The sequence below is a fragment of the Hyperolius riggenbachi genome, chromosome 4 (genome assembly GCF_040937935.1).
Source record: "Hyperolius riggenbachi isolate aHypRig1 chromosome 4, aHypRig1.pri, whole genome shotgun sequence".
NCBI lineage: Eukaryota > Metazoa > Chordata > Amphibia > Anura > Hyperoliidae > Hyperolius > Hyperolius riggenbachi.
Genome location: NC_090649.1, coordinates 466,419,822 through 466,437,774, shown reverse-complemented (window position 1 = coordinate 466,437,774; position 17,953 = coordinate 466,419,822). Strand labels below are relative to the sequence as shown.

Here is a 17,953-nt window from a genome sequence, read left to right as displayed (position 1 = left end):
TCCCCCTCTCTCTCTCTCTCTCTCTCTCTCCCCCTCTCCCTCTCTCCCTCTCTCCCTCTCTCTCTCTTTCCCTCTCTCTCTCTCCCTCTCTCTCTCTTTCCCTCTCTCTCTCTTTCCCTCTCTCTCTCTTTCTCTCTCTCTCTTTCCCTCTCTCTCTCTCCCCCTCTCTCTCTCTCTCTCTCTCTCTCTCTCTCTCTCTCTCCCCCCCCCCCTCTCTCTCTCGATCCTGTAAGAAAAGACTTGCTCCTCCCTTAATTGCATACATATGCATTTAGTATGCATGTCCATCACCAGAATACTTGCAGTTTCTAGTGACAGAGTGACTACTTTTCAACTCTCTACATTCCCGCACTTTAATCTAGCTAATGAGTCATACAGCCTGATAAAGCCAGGATTCCCACACTGTCTGAAAAATGCAGGACATTATATGTTTTCACTGGCGAGCTATTTTCATACTGTTATGTAAATCAATTATACAGTTTTTCAGAAATGTTATTACAGCTTGAAAAAAAGCCATACAGCAGAGTCCCCAGTGTCCGATCCAAGCGGGGATCACCTGATGGGTGGGTACATGTGCTTGCTGATTGCTTGAGCAACAGGCCTAAAAAGCACCAACCTCCTCCTAAATACTTACCGAGCCTCCAGTGACCTATAGCAGCCTTCCTAGCAGGCTTCTAGCAGCTTTCTGGCTTCCTCTGTGCACGGAAGTGGGAGTGTCACCTGACCCGCATCAGGTCACGTGACACCCAGACTTGCATGGACACCGGAAGCCGCTAGGAGCCGCTAGGTGCTGCAGGAAGGCTGCTATATGTCACTGGAGGCTCGGTAAGTATTTTTAAAGGCTCCAGAACTGCCCAAATCAAAGTCCCTGTTATCCTTCAGGTTAGTCGAGACCTGAATTCCAGATAACAGGCACTGCGCTTTAATCGTAAAAAAATAAAGAAGAATAATGCAATATTCCTGACACAACAAATAGCTTGGAATTCCTGCTCCGTCCGGACCGTGTTTGGAATCTCCTCCAGGTGCATTATACTAACAGCTGTGCCTCTGTGTGCTTTCCCTTGCAGTGGATCTGGGTCACTCTGCAGCGGTATTGAATAGCGGCCCTCGGACCTCCTCGCCTTCTGTGGATGGAATGGTGAGGTAATCGGGGCAGCTATCAGCCTTCCAGTATTGTCATTTTATCCTGTTACTTTTTGCACAAGCGATCACCCTCTAAACCCATTTCTTCTTGTAAAACAAAAAGCCGAGCCCGGCCGCAGAGTTCGAGGCTGCAGGTACGGCTGATAGCTCTCCGCAGCAGGAGGAGTCGCCAGCAGTGAGTATGACGTGCATCGGGCTGGGTGATGCATAACGCTATTGGTGGAGAACCGCGGGTATTAACATTGCATGGACTAAACCATTCCTTGGAAGGGGGGCACAGAGCTTTCCACTCTTTTGCTTTGTTTTTTTCCTCTTAAAGTGACCCTGAACTAAGCTTTGGGCAGTATAAATTGAGCAGGCATGCCAGAAGTAAGAAGATGTAATATGGACCTGAGGGTAACGTAAGTCGTGTGGCTCGTGTGTACTAGGAGTCATAGAGAAACAGGTGATCGGTTCGTAAAGCTCTGATTTGCTGGTTGCAGACATGCGATAAAAGTAGGAAGTGATGACAGCAAATCAGAACCTCACAAATCTATAAAACTGATCACATGGCTTTTCCTTAAGTTCTGGTATACACAGAAAACATCAACTGAGCTCTTCAGACATCCTGCTGAGCAGTGAAGCCCCTCATTGCATTTAAAGGGGACTTAAAGGATACCCAAAGTGACATGTGACATGATGAGATAGACGTGTATGTACAGTGCCTAGCACACAAATAGACTATGCTGTGTTCCTTTTTTTCTTTCTCTGCCTGAAAGAGTTAAATATCAGGTATGTAAGTGGCTGACTCAGTCCTGACTCAGACAGGAAGTGACTACAGTGCTAAGAAATTCCCCTTTTTATCTCTTTCTTGCTCTCAGAAGTCATTTTCTGCTAGGAAAGTGTTTTATAGTTGGAATATCTTATCAGTGAGGGTCACATTGTAGTCACTTCCTGTCAGTCAGGACTGAGTCAGCCACTTACATACCTGATATTTAACTTTTTTCAGGCAGAGAAAGAAAAAAAGGAACACAGCCTAGTTATTTGTGTGCTAGGCACTGTACATACCCATGTCTATCGCATCATGTCACATGTCACTTCGGGTATCCTTTAAAGTGTGTACTCCAAAGAGTAAAATAGCCAGAGTGACACTGTTTTTTTTTTTAAACGATTACAGTAACAGGTGATTGTAGCATAAGCAGGAGGGAAGCACGGTGGCAGATCGGGTATTTGCCATTGTATATCTGTCACTGTGAGTACTGTAGTTAGCACTGCACTCTTTTCTCCCTTCCTCTCTTACCTGGTCTGATCTACTGTATAAAATCACAATCTACTCTACAGCCCCACCCTCCTCACCACCTGATAATTGTGTTGAGCAAGCCCCAACAGATAGACCTTCGAAGTTATCATTACTGGAGTATCAAATACCTTACCTGCCCTACCTTGGCAATTTTACAGGAGGGGGTGTGGCTAAACAACAAAATCTGTATTTTCTGGCGCAAGATGTCAGGTTTTTAAAGAGAACCCGAGGTGGGATTCTGACAATGCAATCCACGTACAGAGGCTGGGTCTGCCTATACAGCCCAGCCTCTGTTGCTATCCAGATCCCCCCTAAGTTCCCCCTGCGCTCTGTTATCCCCCATAAATCACAGCTGCGCTGTCGACACACAGCTTGTCAGAGCGGGCTGTGTTTATCTCTGTACTGTCAGTCTGCTGCTCTCCCGCCTCCTGCAGAGCTCCGGTCCCCGCCTGCGTCCCTTCCCTCCCCGCTGATTGGAGGGAAGGGACGCGGGCGGGGAACGGAGCTATGCAGGAGGCGGGGGGAGCACACAGAGTGACAGTACATAGGTAAACACAGCCCGCACAGCGTGGCTGTGATTTATGGGGGATTGCAGAGCGCAGGGGGACCTTAGGGGGGATTGGGATGGCAACAGAGGCTGGGCAGTATAGGCAGACCCAGCCTCTGTATGTGGATTGCATTGTCAGAACCCCACCTCGGGTTCTCTTTAAACACTTATTTATCCTACTCTTTATAACTTCTACAGACTGTAGCGACAGCATAGAGTTTATTTTTACGCTTTAAGCGGTAATGGGGCGGTTTGACAGGAGAAAGGGGAGGGTCTGACAGATTTTGGAGATTGTTTTTTCTCCCGGGTGTAGCTCTGGAACAAAGTAATAGTAATGAAAAAAAATCATGCATTTTTGTCTGGCTGTGTCCTCAGTTCACACGTTTTTATTATCCGATGATCCATTTATGTTGCCCAACTTCACTTCAGAGTCACTGTAATATATTCAGATTCTTGTGGGCCATAGCTCTTAATCTAGAGTGAATCATCCAAGCTTTGAAGGGTTTTAGTCCACCCAATTTTTTTTTTATTTTTTTTGTGAACAGAAGTGTTGTCATCTTAGCAAAACAAGAGCATACGGGAAAACTGGCTGCATTTCTCTGAGGTTGAAGAGCAAACTTTTTAAGTGCAAAGGAATATCTTATAGTGAAAGACCGGTGTCTAATGAGACCATAACAACACATAATGGCAAAATATCCCTAATAGATAAGAATGGTTCTTTACATGCACCATGTCATCATACAAGCAATGAATATTTAGAAGAAAAGGATTGCCTCTTGGGTGCATGTGAAAAAGTAGAAAATTCTTGAATATAATACAATAAACCTACAATGTAATAGTGATACCATTAAATACTTGTAATATATCTTAATAGAAAAGCCAAATGATCTAAAGTTACATAAATGGCCAAGCTGGATCCAACATTTAAGGACAGTGGTGTATGGGGCTGCAGTCCCCTACACCGGAGTTCAAGGGCTGACCTAAGAAAAGAGAAAAAATCACTGGAAAAGTTCCACCTGATCATAATTCTTTCCTGTTATAAATGCAATAAATGTATGTATGAAATATTCCTGCACAAACAAACAAACACAGAACATTTATATCGTGCTTTTCTCCTGGCGGACTCAAAGCACCAGTGCTGCAGCCACTAAAGCGCACTCTATAGGCAGTATCATTGTTAGGGAGACTTGCCTAAGGTCTCCTACTGAATAGGTGCTGGGTTACTGAACAGACAGAGCCGAGATTCGAACCCAGGTCTCCTGTATTAGAGGCAAAGCCCTTCACCATTACACCATCCAGCCACCGCAAAACTGTATAGACAAGCACTATTTGTGAAAATAGTGCTGGTCTATACAGGAGTTTTGCAGGATAGTTCATCATCCATCTATTGCCTTTATAACAGGAAATCATTATGAACAGGTGGAACTTTTCCTTGACTTGATTTTTGCTCTTTTCTTAGGTCAGCCCTTGAACTCAGGGTGTAGGGGACTGCAGCCCCATACACCACTGTCCTTTAATGTTGCATCCAGCTTGGCCATTTATGTAACTTTAGATCATTTGGCTTATCTATTAAGAGATATTAGAAGGTTTTAATGGTATCACTTTTACATTGTATGTTTATTGTATTATGTTAAAGAATGTTCTACTTTTTCACATGTACCTAAGAGTCGATCCTTTTCTTCTATATATTCAAACTTTTGAAGTGTAACTGTAGTGACATACATGCGGTTACCAGAGCATCCACTATTAGCAGTAGCTTACCTTTTCTGCAGTTGTGCACAGACCTCTCACCCGGGAAAGATTATTTCAGCTCCCCTATGAATAAAACCGGCCCATACACTCAACGACTTCTCCTGTCGATCTACGGTGGATTTGATTGCTCTCATCAAATCCGTGAGAAATCGGTGTAGCATATGACCTGAACAATCGACCGTTCGATTGATTTATTTCCAAAATAGCTCAGTTGGGTCAATGTGAAAATTATGGTTGATCAGCGGTGGGTCACGAGCGATTCGCTAGCTGTGTTCGATGACCGATTGCAGCCCGATCTCTGCTTATCTCTGGTGTTTTGTTCACTTCCTGTCACCTGAAAGAGTTAAATTTCAGGTATGTAAGTGGCTGACTCAGTCCTGACAGACAGGAAGTGACTACAATGTGACCCTCTCTGATAAGAAATTCAAACTATAAAACACTTTCCTAGCAGAAAATGCTTTCTGAGAGCAGGAAAGAGATAAAAAAGGTCAATAGTTCATAGATTTTAGCTCTGGCCTACTTTAATGAATGTGTCATTGAGCAAAAACAATAAGGGCCCGTTTCCACTAGTGCGACGCGATTTCGCCGGCATTCCGACGCTTGTAAAAACGCATGCGGGTGCGTTTCCACATGCGTTTTACCCGCGATTTCGCATGGCAGGGTGCCATGCGAAATTAACCATGACACTGCCAGGGCAAAATAACATTGAGAAGGGTGCGAAATCGCACGCGAAATCGCGGGTAAAAACGCATGTAACAAACGCATGCGTTTTTACTATTAAATACATTAGCGGCGATTCGCACGGATTCTCGACGCAGGCGAATTCTGCGGGTCCCGCCGTGCAGATTTGGCCCGCCGCCAAATCGCTCCCGCACGCCGCACAGGTGGAAACAGCCCCATCCACTAACATTAACTATGCGAATCCGCATGCAGTGCCCGCATGCGGATTCGCCCTAGTGGAAACGAGCCCTACCACAGTTAGATTTAAACATCAAATAAAACCGTGGAATATCTTAAAAGTCATTTTTAGGAGAAGGAAGATAGATACAATCATTTATTTCATTAGTTTATTTTCACTTCGGGTGTCCTTTAATCCCACAAGGGATCTAGAAATTGTGACAAAATAAATTACTGGGGGGTCTCTAACTGATAACTGACCCATGTATTTTGAAATACAATCCAAGAAATCAATCTTTTTTTAATATAATGAAGTAAAAGTTATGTTTTAATAATTCCAATGGGATCCTCAACTGTGTGTAATATATAAATCAGATTTGTGTGTTAGTGAATACTAAACACAACAGGATAGGTAAGCTAAATAATTCCTTGTTGGATGATTTGTTTAATTTTTTTTTCAGTTAATATGGAGTTTCATCCCACTTTAAAGAACAACTAACGTGAGAGGTATAAGGAGGCTGCCATATTTATTTCCTTTAAAGCAATACCAGTTGCCTGGCAGTCCTGCTGATCCTCTAATACTTTTAGTCATAGACCCTGAACAAGCATGCAGCAGATCAGGTGTTTCTGACATTATTGTCACATCTGATAAGATTAGCTGCATGCTTGTTTCTGGTGTGATCCACACACTACTGCAGCCAAATAGACCAGCAGGGCTGCCAGACAATATTCATTGTTTAAAAGGAAATAAATATGGCAGCCTCCATATCCCTCTCACTTGTCCTCCGGTTTAAGATGCAGGTTTATTGCTAGTTTGCGTTTTGATGCAGAAAGGCCTCAGCATGCTCCCCAGCCTTGCCATTGTGTGTGGAGGTGGATAACAGCGTGGAGTACAGGCTTCCTCCTACACTAACGCATACCGGGGTACAAGCCACTTCTGCCTGCTTCTAATGCGGTTTTATCTTGCTAGCTGAATTTTGGGGCAGTGTTATTAAAGTTGCTCTCCAGTCAAATTTGAAAATCTTTTAGGGGAGAAAAAGTTATACTTACCAGCTTCCTGGCAGCCCTCATACTGGCAGGTTCCCCGCTGTCCCATCCCTGGATACTGGTAGCCAGCAGTATGGTTATCAGTGGTGCTGGAGGAGGCTTTGAAGGACCTGCCTACATGAGGGTGTCCAGGAAGGAGGGAGTATATGCCTCTCTGCATGAAAGATTTATAGATTTGCCTGGAATCCCACTTTAATGGTCTCTGGACATGATGGAGTTTCTCTGTTACTAATTCTTATACCGGGCTGGTGGTGTTTGTGTGGCTGTACAATGTAACCGTAACCTTTTTGTATTAACAATCTCTTTTTTTCCCTTATATTTTCAAACATAAAATCACTCACTGTGCAATAGGTTTTCTTGTTGGTCCAGTTTCAGGACAGTGTAATTCCAGCTGTACAGGGACGGATCTAGGGGGGAGGCAAGCGGGTATTTTGCCCCAGGCGCAGTTTGTTGAATTCTTAAAAAGGCGGCAAAATGAATGGCAGTTTAGGCGCCAAAACCTGACCTTTAGGTGCCAAAACCTGACCTTGCCCCAGGCGCAACTTGGTCTTGATCCGTCCCTGCAGCTGTATGCAGTCCAGTGTTAGTTATGGAGAGAATCTGAATACATAACCACAAAGGTTGTTTACGTAATATCTTTCATGTGGTTTCTGTGACCAAAGGCCCCGATATTCACCCCTGTCTAAGGTGGCTGATAACTGGGGATGATCAATGCTATGCAAATATTTCAGAGTTTATGCAAAGTTATGTAATTTTTAAAATCTGTGCAGCTTGAAAATGGACCAATCAATCTAAACTTGGGTGGGACTTGATTGGTCCAATTTCAGGTTGCATAGGTTTGTATAAACATTTACATACATTTGCATAAACTTGGAAATATTTGCATATCCTTGATCATCCCTACTGATGACTACCGCCTCAGGCGATAGCCAGGTGTGTACAGCGGCCTCTGACCCCCCAACCCATGAGTGATTCCCCGCGGGTTAACTCACAACCGTGACGGACGATTGCATCAGGGCTGTGGAGTCGGAGTCAGAGCAATTTTGGGAACCTGGAGTCTGAGTCGGTGCTTTTATAAACTGAGGAGTCGGATGGTTTTCCACAGCCCTGGATTACATTGTCTGCACCGCTCCCCCTCCCGCCGTATGATGTCACGCTCTCGCCGCCCTGTCATCCCCCGCATAGCAACAGAATGCATCGGCAGCTACATAGCTGACACGTGTCTGTACAGGCCGGCCAGTGATGTCGCCCTAGCGGCTTTCTGCTTGGGCTCCGGCAGAGATGGCCAAGCTCCAACAGGTTCGCTCTACTGTGCAGGTGGATCGCGCCTGCAAAGTAGAGCAGACTCCAATAAGCTCAGCTATTTCTGCCCGAGTGAAACGCTGGTAGTGCGTCTGCACATGGCACCGTCAAGCCTTTGTCGGCAGACTTTCATGGGTCCCACCACTAGAATGGGGCTGAAGGGGAGGATGAGAGAAACCTCTGTAGGATGCAGACACTTCCCCGTCCCGAAGGTTATTACCCCCAAGGGGCACTTTTCACTTCCGGGCCTATTTAAAGTTTCAAAAGCTTGCAAATAAATCTTGTAATGTTAGTCCTTAGAGGACAACTGAAGCAAGACTGATATGGAGGCTGACATGTTTGTTTCCTTTTAAGCAGTACCAGTTGCCTGGCTGTCCTGCTGATCCTCTGCCTCAAATACTTTTAGCCATAGACCCCAAACAAGCATGCAGCAGATCAGGTGTATCTGACATTGTCAGATCTGACTACTGTAGATTAGCTGCATGCTTGTTCCTGGTATGATTCAGACACTACGGCAGCCAAATAGATCAGCCGGGCAGCCAGGAAACTGGTATCGCTTAACAGGAAATAAATATAGCAGCCTCCATATTCTTCTCACTTCAGATGTCCTTTAAAGGGAACTCAAAGTGAGAGGGACATGTTTATTTCCTTTTAAATAATGCACATTGCCTGGCTGTCCTGCTGATACACTGTCTCTAAGGCCTCATCTACACGAGGAGATGTGACTTATAAATCGAGCCGCTGATGTGGCTCGATTGATAAGATCCGTCGGGTCGGATTTCGCCACCGACGATTCCCTGCTCGTTCCCCACGAAGGGACAATGGCAGGGAATCGAGCGGAAGATGAGCATCGCCGGCGGGGACGAGCGGGGAATCGAATCCGACGCACGCGCACGAGGGGGTACTTGCGGGGATGCGGAAGAGGCGGTCCGGTGGCTAATCGAGCCGCCAGATCGCCTCGTGTAGACAAGGCTTAACACTTTTAGCTATTGACCCTGAACAAGCATACAGATGTCTGTGACAAATCTGACAAGATTAGCTGCATGCTTGTCTCACTGACCAGAAAGTTCAGCAGGATAGCCAGGAAACTGGTATTGTTTCAAAGGAAATAAATATGGCAGCTTCCATAAGTCTCACACATCGGGTTCATTTTTAAAGGTATTACCTAAACACCTTTTGTTCTGTGTTAGGACAGTATAATATGGAGGTAGGAGACTAGAGTGAACAAGATGCAGTTCTTGCTCTGAAAGGGGAGTTAAAGTGAGGGTAACTCCGTGGCCTCCAGGACTGAAGACTAGGGACGGCCAGTTGCATGCTAATAATTCAGGGTTGATGCAAATTTTATTTTCATTTATGCAGCTTTCAGTTGGACCAATCAAATACAGCCTCTGCAGGTGATTGGTCCACTTCCGGGCTGTATACATTTGCACTGATTCAGAATCATTAGCGTGTTTGGCTATTCCTACTGAAGACCTCTTTACAAATGCTGCTTTCCTGGCTGGTTCCCCCAATCTTCAGCCTCAATTTTTTTCTGAATCGCTCATCGGGAACAAGTATGCAGATGAGATATGCAGACTCTGCATGCCAGTCTGCACCTCACACCCTTCCATTTTTAACAGTTGCATGATGTCATCTAAATGGCAGCCCCACCTACACAGCCAAAAACGTCTTTTTTGTAAAAAAATTTAATATAGGGTTTTTCGCTTCAGAAGCCTCATTTCATAAACAAGGATATTAATAATACATCTGAGCCTGGAGAAGGGGCTTGGAGTCCTCGCTGCTTTTAGGAAAAAAAAGTTTTTGAGCAATGCGTTATGTTGAACAAAACATGGAATTCTGGGAAGCTTATTTTCCTTAGAATTCCTGATTCTTTATGCAGCTCCTGTGCTGGGTGGTTTTATGTTTGAACTCTCTCCTGGTGGAAGGGATGGGAATTGGTGACTTCATCCTCTGGTGTAATCCTTTTACCGACATCCCAAAGGAATCGATTAGAATCTCTTGTGTGTTTCCAGGTTATGCCGATCGGCAAAGGTCCACTGTCATTCCCTGGCACTCCGGTGATGAACTCCCCAGCGGGGCCGCCTGTGATGTCACAGCCTCCTGGTCGTATGATTGGTGGAGCCCCACCCAGAGGACACTTCAGTGCTCGCTCGCTGCCTCCAGGACCGAGTAAGTGTATTCTGCTGATTATCTTACATTATCTCCATAGCAACAGATGCCGAGTAACAGAACTAGACTGACAGGAGGGAATGTGATTAAACAAAACCCGAGGTGACAGACATATACACAGCAAGACCCCCAAAATCTAGCACAGGTGGGGATTGGCTGATGCAGCATATGTCTGCATGCCGGTTACTTGAGCAGCCGTTCACAATAGCGCAAACCTCCCCCATGTAGGGCAGAAACTACTTGCTAATCCTCCGGGAGCTGTCCTCAATACTTCCAGTAGCTCTCAGTGGCTTTCCGGCATCCTCTGTGTAAGAGTCCCGTCATGTGACTCGATACAAGTCACATGACATGCCGGGACTTGTACATAGATGCAGGGAAGCTGCTGGGAGTTACAGGAAGTGTTGAAGATGGAGCTCGAAGGATCGGTAAGTTGCTTCTGCTGCTGCAAAGCTCTGCATATTGCTATAATACAGCCCCCATTATCCCCTCAGGCATGCCGGTTAGCTGAGACTTCAAATATTGGGGTTTTGCTATATATGGAGGCTGTAATGTATTTCCTTTTAAACAATGCACATTGCCTGGCTGTCGTGCTGATCCTCTGCCTCTAATACTTTTAGCCACAGCCCCTCAACAAGCATGCAGATCAGGTGCTCTGACTGAAGTCTGACTGGATTACCTGCATGCTTGTTTCAGGTGTCTGATTCAGACACTACTGCAGCCAAACAACTGATATTGTTTTAAAAGGACATAATATGTCAGCCTCCATATGTCTCTCACCTTGGGTTCCTTTTAGGAGAGGTTTAATTTGTGTCACCTGCATGTGAAATAATACATTACCATACTCTGGAATGACCACAGTGTGCATTTAGATTAGTTGCTATTGAAAAAGTCTACTTGTGTTATATTGTTCATTTGTTATTGAATACGTCGCTAAATGCACCAAAGCAGTTGTGAAAAAAAATGACGCAGCCTTCTGATCGCATCCTATTTCTTCATACAAATTCTGGATGTTATAATTTAACATGTATACATATAAAGTGTATGCATATGTTGTTTTCCCAGTATTAACTATACTCTTAACAAAAACACTCCCTGGAAAGTATCTGTACAAAGATGTCAGCCAGCTTCCCTGTTCACTTGCACACTGACTTGGCAGCTGGGCTGAGCGACTGCAGTTCAGTAAGTGCTTTTGTAAAGAAAATCCTGAGAATCCCCCATGAGGGCATGGACTAGGCCAAAACCTGACAGATTTGTCACATTTTCCCTACATACTGTGAGTGACAGCGACATTGGAATACAAGTAATTTATAGCGGACTTAAAGGGAACCTAAACTGAGGAGGATGGATTTTTCCTTTTTAAAATAATACCAGTTGCCCGACTCGCCTGCTGATCCTGTGTCTCTAATACTTTTAGCCACAGCCCCTGAACAAGCATGCAGATCAGGTGCTCTGACTGAAGGTAGACTGGATTAGCTGCATGCTTGTTTCAGGTGTGTGATTCAGCCACTACTGCAGCAAATTGATCAGCAGGAGTGCCAGGCAACTGATATTTTTTAAAAGGAAACATCTATATCCCTCTCAGTTAAGGTTCCCTTTAATCAGGGATAAACATACATCCTTTTTATTTTTAAAAAAAATTTACTTTTTTTGTGATAAATGTCCTTTAAGGACAACTGTAATGAGAGGGAGATGGAAGCTGCCATATTTATTTCCTTTTAAGTAATACTAGTTGCCCGGCTGTCCTGCTGATCCATTACCTCTAATACTTTTTGCCATAGGCCCTGAACAAGCATGCAGATCAGGTGTTTCTGACAAGATTATCCGCATGCTTGTTTCTGGTGTTGTTCAGACACTTCTGCAGCCAAATAGATCAGCAGGACAGCCAAGTAACTGGTATTGTTTAAAAGGAAATAAATATGGCAGCCTCCATAGTCTTCTCACTACAGTTATCCTTTAAAATATAAATCTACTTAAAGCATGCTAAACCAACCCCTGACCACTTCCAAATCTTCACTGTAGTTTTAGTGTATCGCAGATTCCCTTCCCCCAGAGCCTTTCCTTCCAACCATGAGCACTGAGATAACCGATGCTAGGAATCCCCGACCAAAGATCTGCAAACTGGAAGAGGTGCTACACCGCGCCCTGTGTGGTCAACAGTGACAGGAAGAGAGGCAGTCACTAACTTTCTGTGTTGTCAACAATCACAGGAAGTGACACAATCACTCTCCTGTGGTGAGATTGTTCTAGTTTAGATTAAGGACTCAAAAAATATCCTACAGTTCATGTATTAAAACAGGACAGAGAAGAGAACCCACCACCACCCCCCTTTCTCACCTCCTTACTTTGTACAAAGTCAGATCCTCCATAGAACCTTCCCAGTTTTGTTTTGTACGGACCCGTCGTGTACGGTGTGGCGAGCGCACTTTTCATAGCGCTGAGTTCTCAGGCATGCCGTTATTCCCAGATTTTTGGCAGGGTGGAAGGCAGATCATTCACAGTCTGAGGGAGGAGAAGTCTTGTCATACAAAGCCGTAAACCCGGGAACTGTGTGTCTTCGCATAGACAGTTTCTTGGACCTCTCCTCAGACTCTGCAGGGAATTGTGGCAGCGGAAGGAACAAGGCAGATCTTTCCAAAGACAATACCAGAATGTTGGCACCTAAAGGACTTAGGGTACGTACAGACATACGATAACGATCGTTCGTTCTGAACGACGAACGATGTTAAAGGAGGTATCGGCCGATGATCGTTTGAAGAAAGGCTACTTTGAACATCGTTCGTGTACGAACGATCTTGGAACGAGCGTTGCGTGCGCAACATGATGTATAAACTGATTTCAAACACAAGTGTCAAAAATAACTGTTTGAGCATGTGCAAAGCTTTGAGAACGAACGATCAACGACCAATCGTTGTACAGACATTACTTTTTGAACGATGGTCGTTGGAAAAGATCTGGCAGAATGGATCGTTCTTTACCAACGACATATCTCGTTGGTCGGTCGTTTTAATGATCGTTCGTGCACTTTTTACGAACGATCGTCGGGCAATGCCGTCGGTAACGATCTTTTTAAACGACTATAGTCGCATGTCTGTACGCACCCTTAGGGTTGGGTGTGGATCAGATAATCAAGGCTTCCACCAGTAGAAAGATACAAAATATATTATAACCACTATCCCCCACTATCCCCCACTCTACCATTGTATTGGCGTTATAAATCCTATAAAAATGTATATTTACAATGAATTAATTATTCTTATAGTCTAAATATTACATTTGCTGAAAATATGACTCAAAATGACCAGGAATATCCACCTTAATCCCTCCTCCACGCTGCTGGTGACTGGCAATGGCCAATGAGATGCAATCCTTCCTGGCTAGCATGCAAATCATGTGCAGTTTGGAATTGGGCCAATCAAATTCAACAGGAAGTGCATTTGATAGGCCCAGAGGCAAGCTGCATTAAGTTTGGATGAAGCTGGAATAATTAGCATCTCATTGGCCAATTGTAGTGGTGACATCACATGGAGGTCGATCAAGGAGGATTACTATAGAGAGCACGGACTAGGCTAATGAGGCAAGCAAGGGAATATGACATCACAGGGAGACACTAAAGACACAGTATGGGCATGTGGAAAACAAAGCACATTTATAAATACAGTACTACTAAGCCTGGAGGCTATAGAGCAGTGGTCCTCAAACTAAGGCCCACGGGCCGAATGTGGCCCCCTGAGGCTTATTTACTTTTGGATTGCCTGGGTAGCATCCTTATTTCTTGTTTACCAGAAAAAAATAAAGAATTGATTTTTGATTTTAAACCTGACAGTTACACTTTAACTACTTGCCGACCGCTCCACGCCAATTGGTGTGAGCAGTGCAGCAGCCCCAGGACCACTCCACCCCCATTGGCATCAATGGCTTTCAATGAGGCTAGCAGGAGATTGCGCGTGCATCTCCGCCTTCAGTCTCCCAGCGGCGCTCGGAGACTGTTAGACAGCGAAACCGCCGTCTAATAACCCTGTACAGCACTGTGATCTAAGGCAGCGCTGTACTGGGGACAGTTGTGTGACACGGCTGTCCCCTCTGTAGGCAGGGAAGTGATCGGCTGTCATAGGCTGAAGCCTATGACAGCTGATCACGCTGAATGGCTGGCAGAGGGAGGGTGGGATATAAAATAGATTTAAAAAAAATGCTTACATTTATTCAAAAATAAAATAAATATTTATTAAAAAAAAAAAAAAAAACTGGAGAGCGATCAGACCCCACCAATAGAGAGCTCTGTTGGTGGGGAGAAAAGGGCGGGTGGGGAATCACTTGTGTGCTGAGTTGTGCAGCCCTGTAGCTAGGCCTTAAAGCTGCAGTGGCCCAAATAGTAAATGGTCACTAGGGGAGTTTAACACTGTGGTCCTCAAGTGGTTAATAGTAGGGCTGCTCAAATCCAGATCTGGGAGAAACCTGGATAGTTGCTATCCGGATATCTCCCAGGAAACCTGGGGGGGGGGGGTCAAGCTTACCTGTCTGACGTCTTCTTCATCCGTCCCTGGTGCCTCCCACGATGCGCTCCACACGCATCACGTGACTACAAACACTTCCTCCTCCTTCGACTACAAACACTTCCTCCTTCAACCCGGAAGGAGGAAGTGTTTGTAGTCACGTGACCGCCGCTTGGACTGCATCGTGGGAGGCACCAGGGACGGACGAAGGAAAATGTCACAGGTAAGCTTGACCCCCGCACAGGTTTACTGGGAGATATCCGGATAGCAACTATTCGGGTTTCTCCCGGATCCGGATTGGAGCAGCCCTAGTTAATAGGTCAGCATGAATTGAATGAAAATGTTTAATGGGAGTACTGCGCCAGAATGCAGTTCCACAGCATTAACTCATTGGTGCCCGGCTATATTTCTCTTGTACTCTATTGATGGAAACTCCTGATAGCACTCTGGGGCTTCCACATTACTTGTGAATTTGTACCAGTCCACATTGAGTGCCAGACACCCTTTCCTCTACCTCTTGGACCAATAGCAGAATATTGGTCATTTTACCGACTGTCTACTATCGCTCTACCTAACCTTCCTCTCACACTAACCCTTCCCCCTACCTACTCCTGACACTAATCTACCCCTATTTACGCCTAAAGGTGCCCATTAACGGTACACTATTTTGGTCAGATGCGATCATTCAATCACATTTCCAGGACGGTTGGTAACCGGAAGCTGATTATCGATGGTTCCCATAAACAAGTCAGATAGGGAACTTTCTTTCCCCAGATATTCGTAAGATACAAAATTTTGTATTCCGAACCACTGTAGAATAGTTTCACGTCGATTCTCTCCACATACTGCGTAGTTTTCTGGACAATCTGAATGTAAAATCTAATTGAATGATTGGTTCTGAGGTAAATTGTACCGTTAATTGTGCACCTTAATAACGCCCCACACTCACCTGAGGCTAACCCTGTGGTACCGCTGTGTGGTTTGGCTGCACAATAGCCGGACCCCATGCTTTTTATCGCTACTTGTCCCTCTGCCGCTAATTTCCTCAGTTTCCGCCGCTATCTGTCCCTCCATTGCTTTTTTGGCGAGCCAGTTGCCTTTAGGGTGCCCAAAATGTCCACTGGGCTTTGCCGTAGTTACAATTAACATTGCGGTCTATGGTGGCACCCTTATTTCCAAACTGCCGCAGGTGCCAATTTTTGCTGATTCGCCATACACTGCCCAGGGTGCTAAACCAGAGACTCACTATTTTCAGACACCATTTTTGTAATAAAAAGTCATCACCATTTCAAGAGGAAAGTTCAGGATTTGTTACTTGTTTCCACTTTTGGGCATTAATCATCCACCTACCAGGAGGCCTAGGGATATGTTAATACACTATAACAGTTGTGCTGTTGTACCACGTCCACTGATTGTTTGCCTTCTTTTTCAGTGCATGGACCTCCGCCAGCTGGGAGAGACTTCCCACCAAGGCATATGATGCCCCCAGGTGGAATGCCTCCTCTTGATCCAAGAGGCCTGATTCGAGGACCATTGCCTCCTAGAGAGTATCCTCCAGGCTCTGTTCCATTACATGGTCTGAGAGATTACCCAGGAGCACCTCCTGGAGCCAGAGATTTCCCACCAGGTCTGCCACCACCTGGTCATAGGGACTTCCCACCAGGTCCTCCACATCCTGGAGCCCGAGACTTCCCACCAAGTCCACTGCCTCCTCTACACCGGGATTTCCCACCTGGGGGTCGAGATTTCCATCCTGGTCCACCACCAGGAGCACGGGACTTTCCTCCGGGTCTACCACCACCAGGAGTTCGAGAGTTTCCACCAGGTCTAATGCCTCCAGGAGCAAGAGATTTTCCACCAGGTCCCTTGCCTCCAGGAGCCAGAGATATCCCACCAGGGCTTCCTCCTCCTGGAGCCAGAGACTTCCCACCAATGCTGCCTCCTCCTGGGGCAAGAGAGTTTGTCCCAGGTCTGCCACCGCCTGGAGCCAGGGATTTCTTACCCGGACCTCCACCAGGTTCCAGAGAATTTCTATCAGGCCCCCCACTGCCTAATGCTAGAGACTATCCACCAGGAGTCAGGGACTTCTCGCAAGGACCACACCCTGGAGTACCCGCTGGGCCTTCATTACATGAGCAGCGACACGGTCCCCCGGGTCACAGACCGCCATCACAGACTGACCATGAACAATCACAAGGTCAAAACAAGCCCTGAAAATTCAGGTCTCTCTAAACGGACTCAAAAATCGGCACAGCTTAGTCATTTCAATATGGATAAAAAGTTACCCGTTTACAAAAAAAAAAGTAAGAATTATTTCACGTGTCTTATATTTGCAATAAATATTTTATGCTCTCCAAACTCCTTACAAATTTTAATGGTCAATTAATACTTCACACCTGCTATGTTTTTTTTTCTTTTCTTTTTTTTTTTTTCTTTTTTTCAGATTTAGAAAATTTTGGGTAATTTTTGTTCCACAATTTTCAAACGTGCAATACCAATTTTTTTGGGCTTTTCTCAGAGGTTTTGTTTTTTAATTTGTAATTTAAAGGCACAATATGCGTAGCTGATACTTGTGGAAAGGAATGAATGTCTGAAACCTTTGAAAACGTTTCCTGTGGAAATAACATTTTATAGAGAATATATCATTTATTCTGATGGCTTTTCCACACGTGGCTAGCTTCATCTTATTCTATACCACTGGTTTACATAGGATAAATAATTGTTTTTAACATCTGGGACTGCGGAACCAGAGAAAAGGTGTAACTGTAAGTCGGGGAAAATAATAAAGAATTTAAACTGTATCTGTGTTTGCCTCAGTCTTTTATGGTTTTGGCGATTCTTTGTGTGTTCAATAACTATGTTTGAAGTACCTGTTGGCTGGATACCAGTGATGAACACGAATTTCGAAAAATTCTAATTTCCCATTGTATTTTGCAATCACGGTGCAGAAGTGTGGGAAAAATCTTAATTTTGTATGTAAATGTAATCAGAACGGGAAGGGTCATTTCGTGTAATTTGATGCCCCCCATACATGCTATTGTCAACAAGATTGCTACGTATGGTAAGAGGAATAGCGGGAACAAGTTGCAAAAAAAACCCAAACATTTTTTAAATTACAGTTTAACCTCTTTCCGCCCGCGTCACGCCCATGGGCGATGCCGCGGCGGCAGCCCCAGGACCGCCTAACGCCAATTGGCGTAAAGTCCTGGGGCCAGCTAATGCAGGAGATCGCACGCAGGGTGCGCGCGCATCTCCTGCTTGGTGGGCGGAGCTCCGCCCCTTCTTTAGTCTCCGAGCGGCTATTGCCGCTCAGTGGACTGTTAGATG

At 45.1% G+C, this 17,953-nt stretch overlaps 1 protein-coding gene across 1 annotated transcript in view; it reads left to right on the top strand.

Moving 5' to 3' along the window:
• The window catches only part of MIA3 (MIA SH3 domain ER export factor 3), a 129,784-nt gene extending 112,357 nt beyond the window's left edge, over nucleotides 1-17,427 (top strand). The window contains exons 26-29 of the mRNA XM_068233456.1: nucleotides 1,068-1,138; nucleotides 1,247-1,318; nucleotides 9,980-10,136; nucleotides 16,059-17,427. Coding sequence (XP_068089557.1) covers nucleotides 1,068-1,138; nucleotides 1,247-1,318; nucleotides 9,980-10,136; nucleotides 16,059-16,840 — 1,082 coding nt within the window. The 3' untranslated portion in view covers nucleotides 16,841-17,427. The remainder of the gene's footprint in view (nucleotides 1-1,067; nucleotides 1,139-1,246; nucleotides 1,319-9,979; nucleotides 10,137-16,058) is intronic.
• Nucleotides 17,428-17,953: the final 526 nt, after the last annotated feature.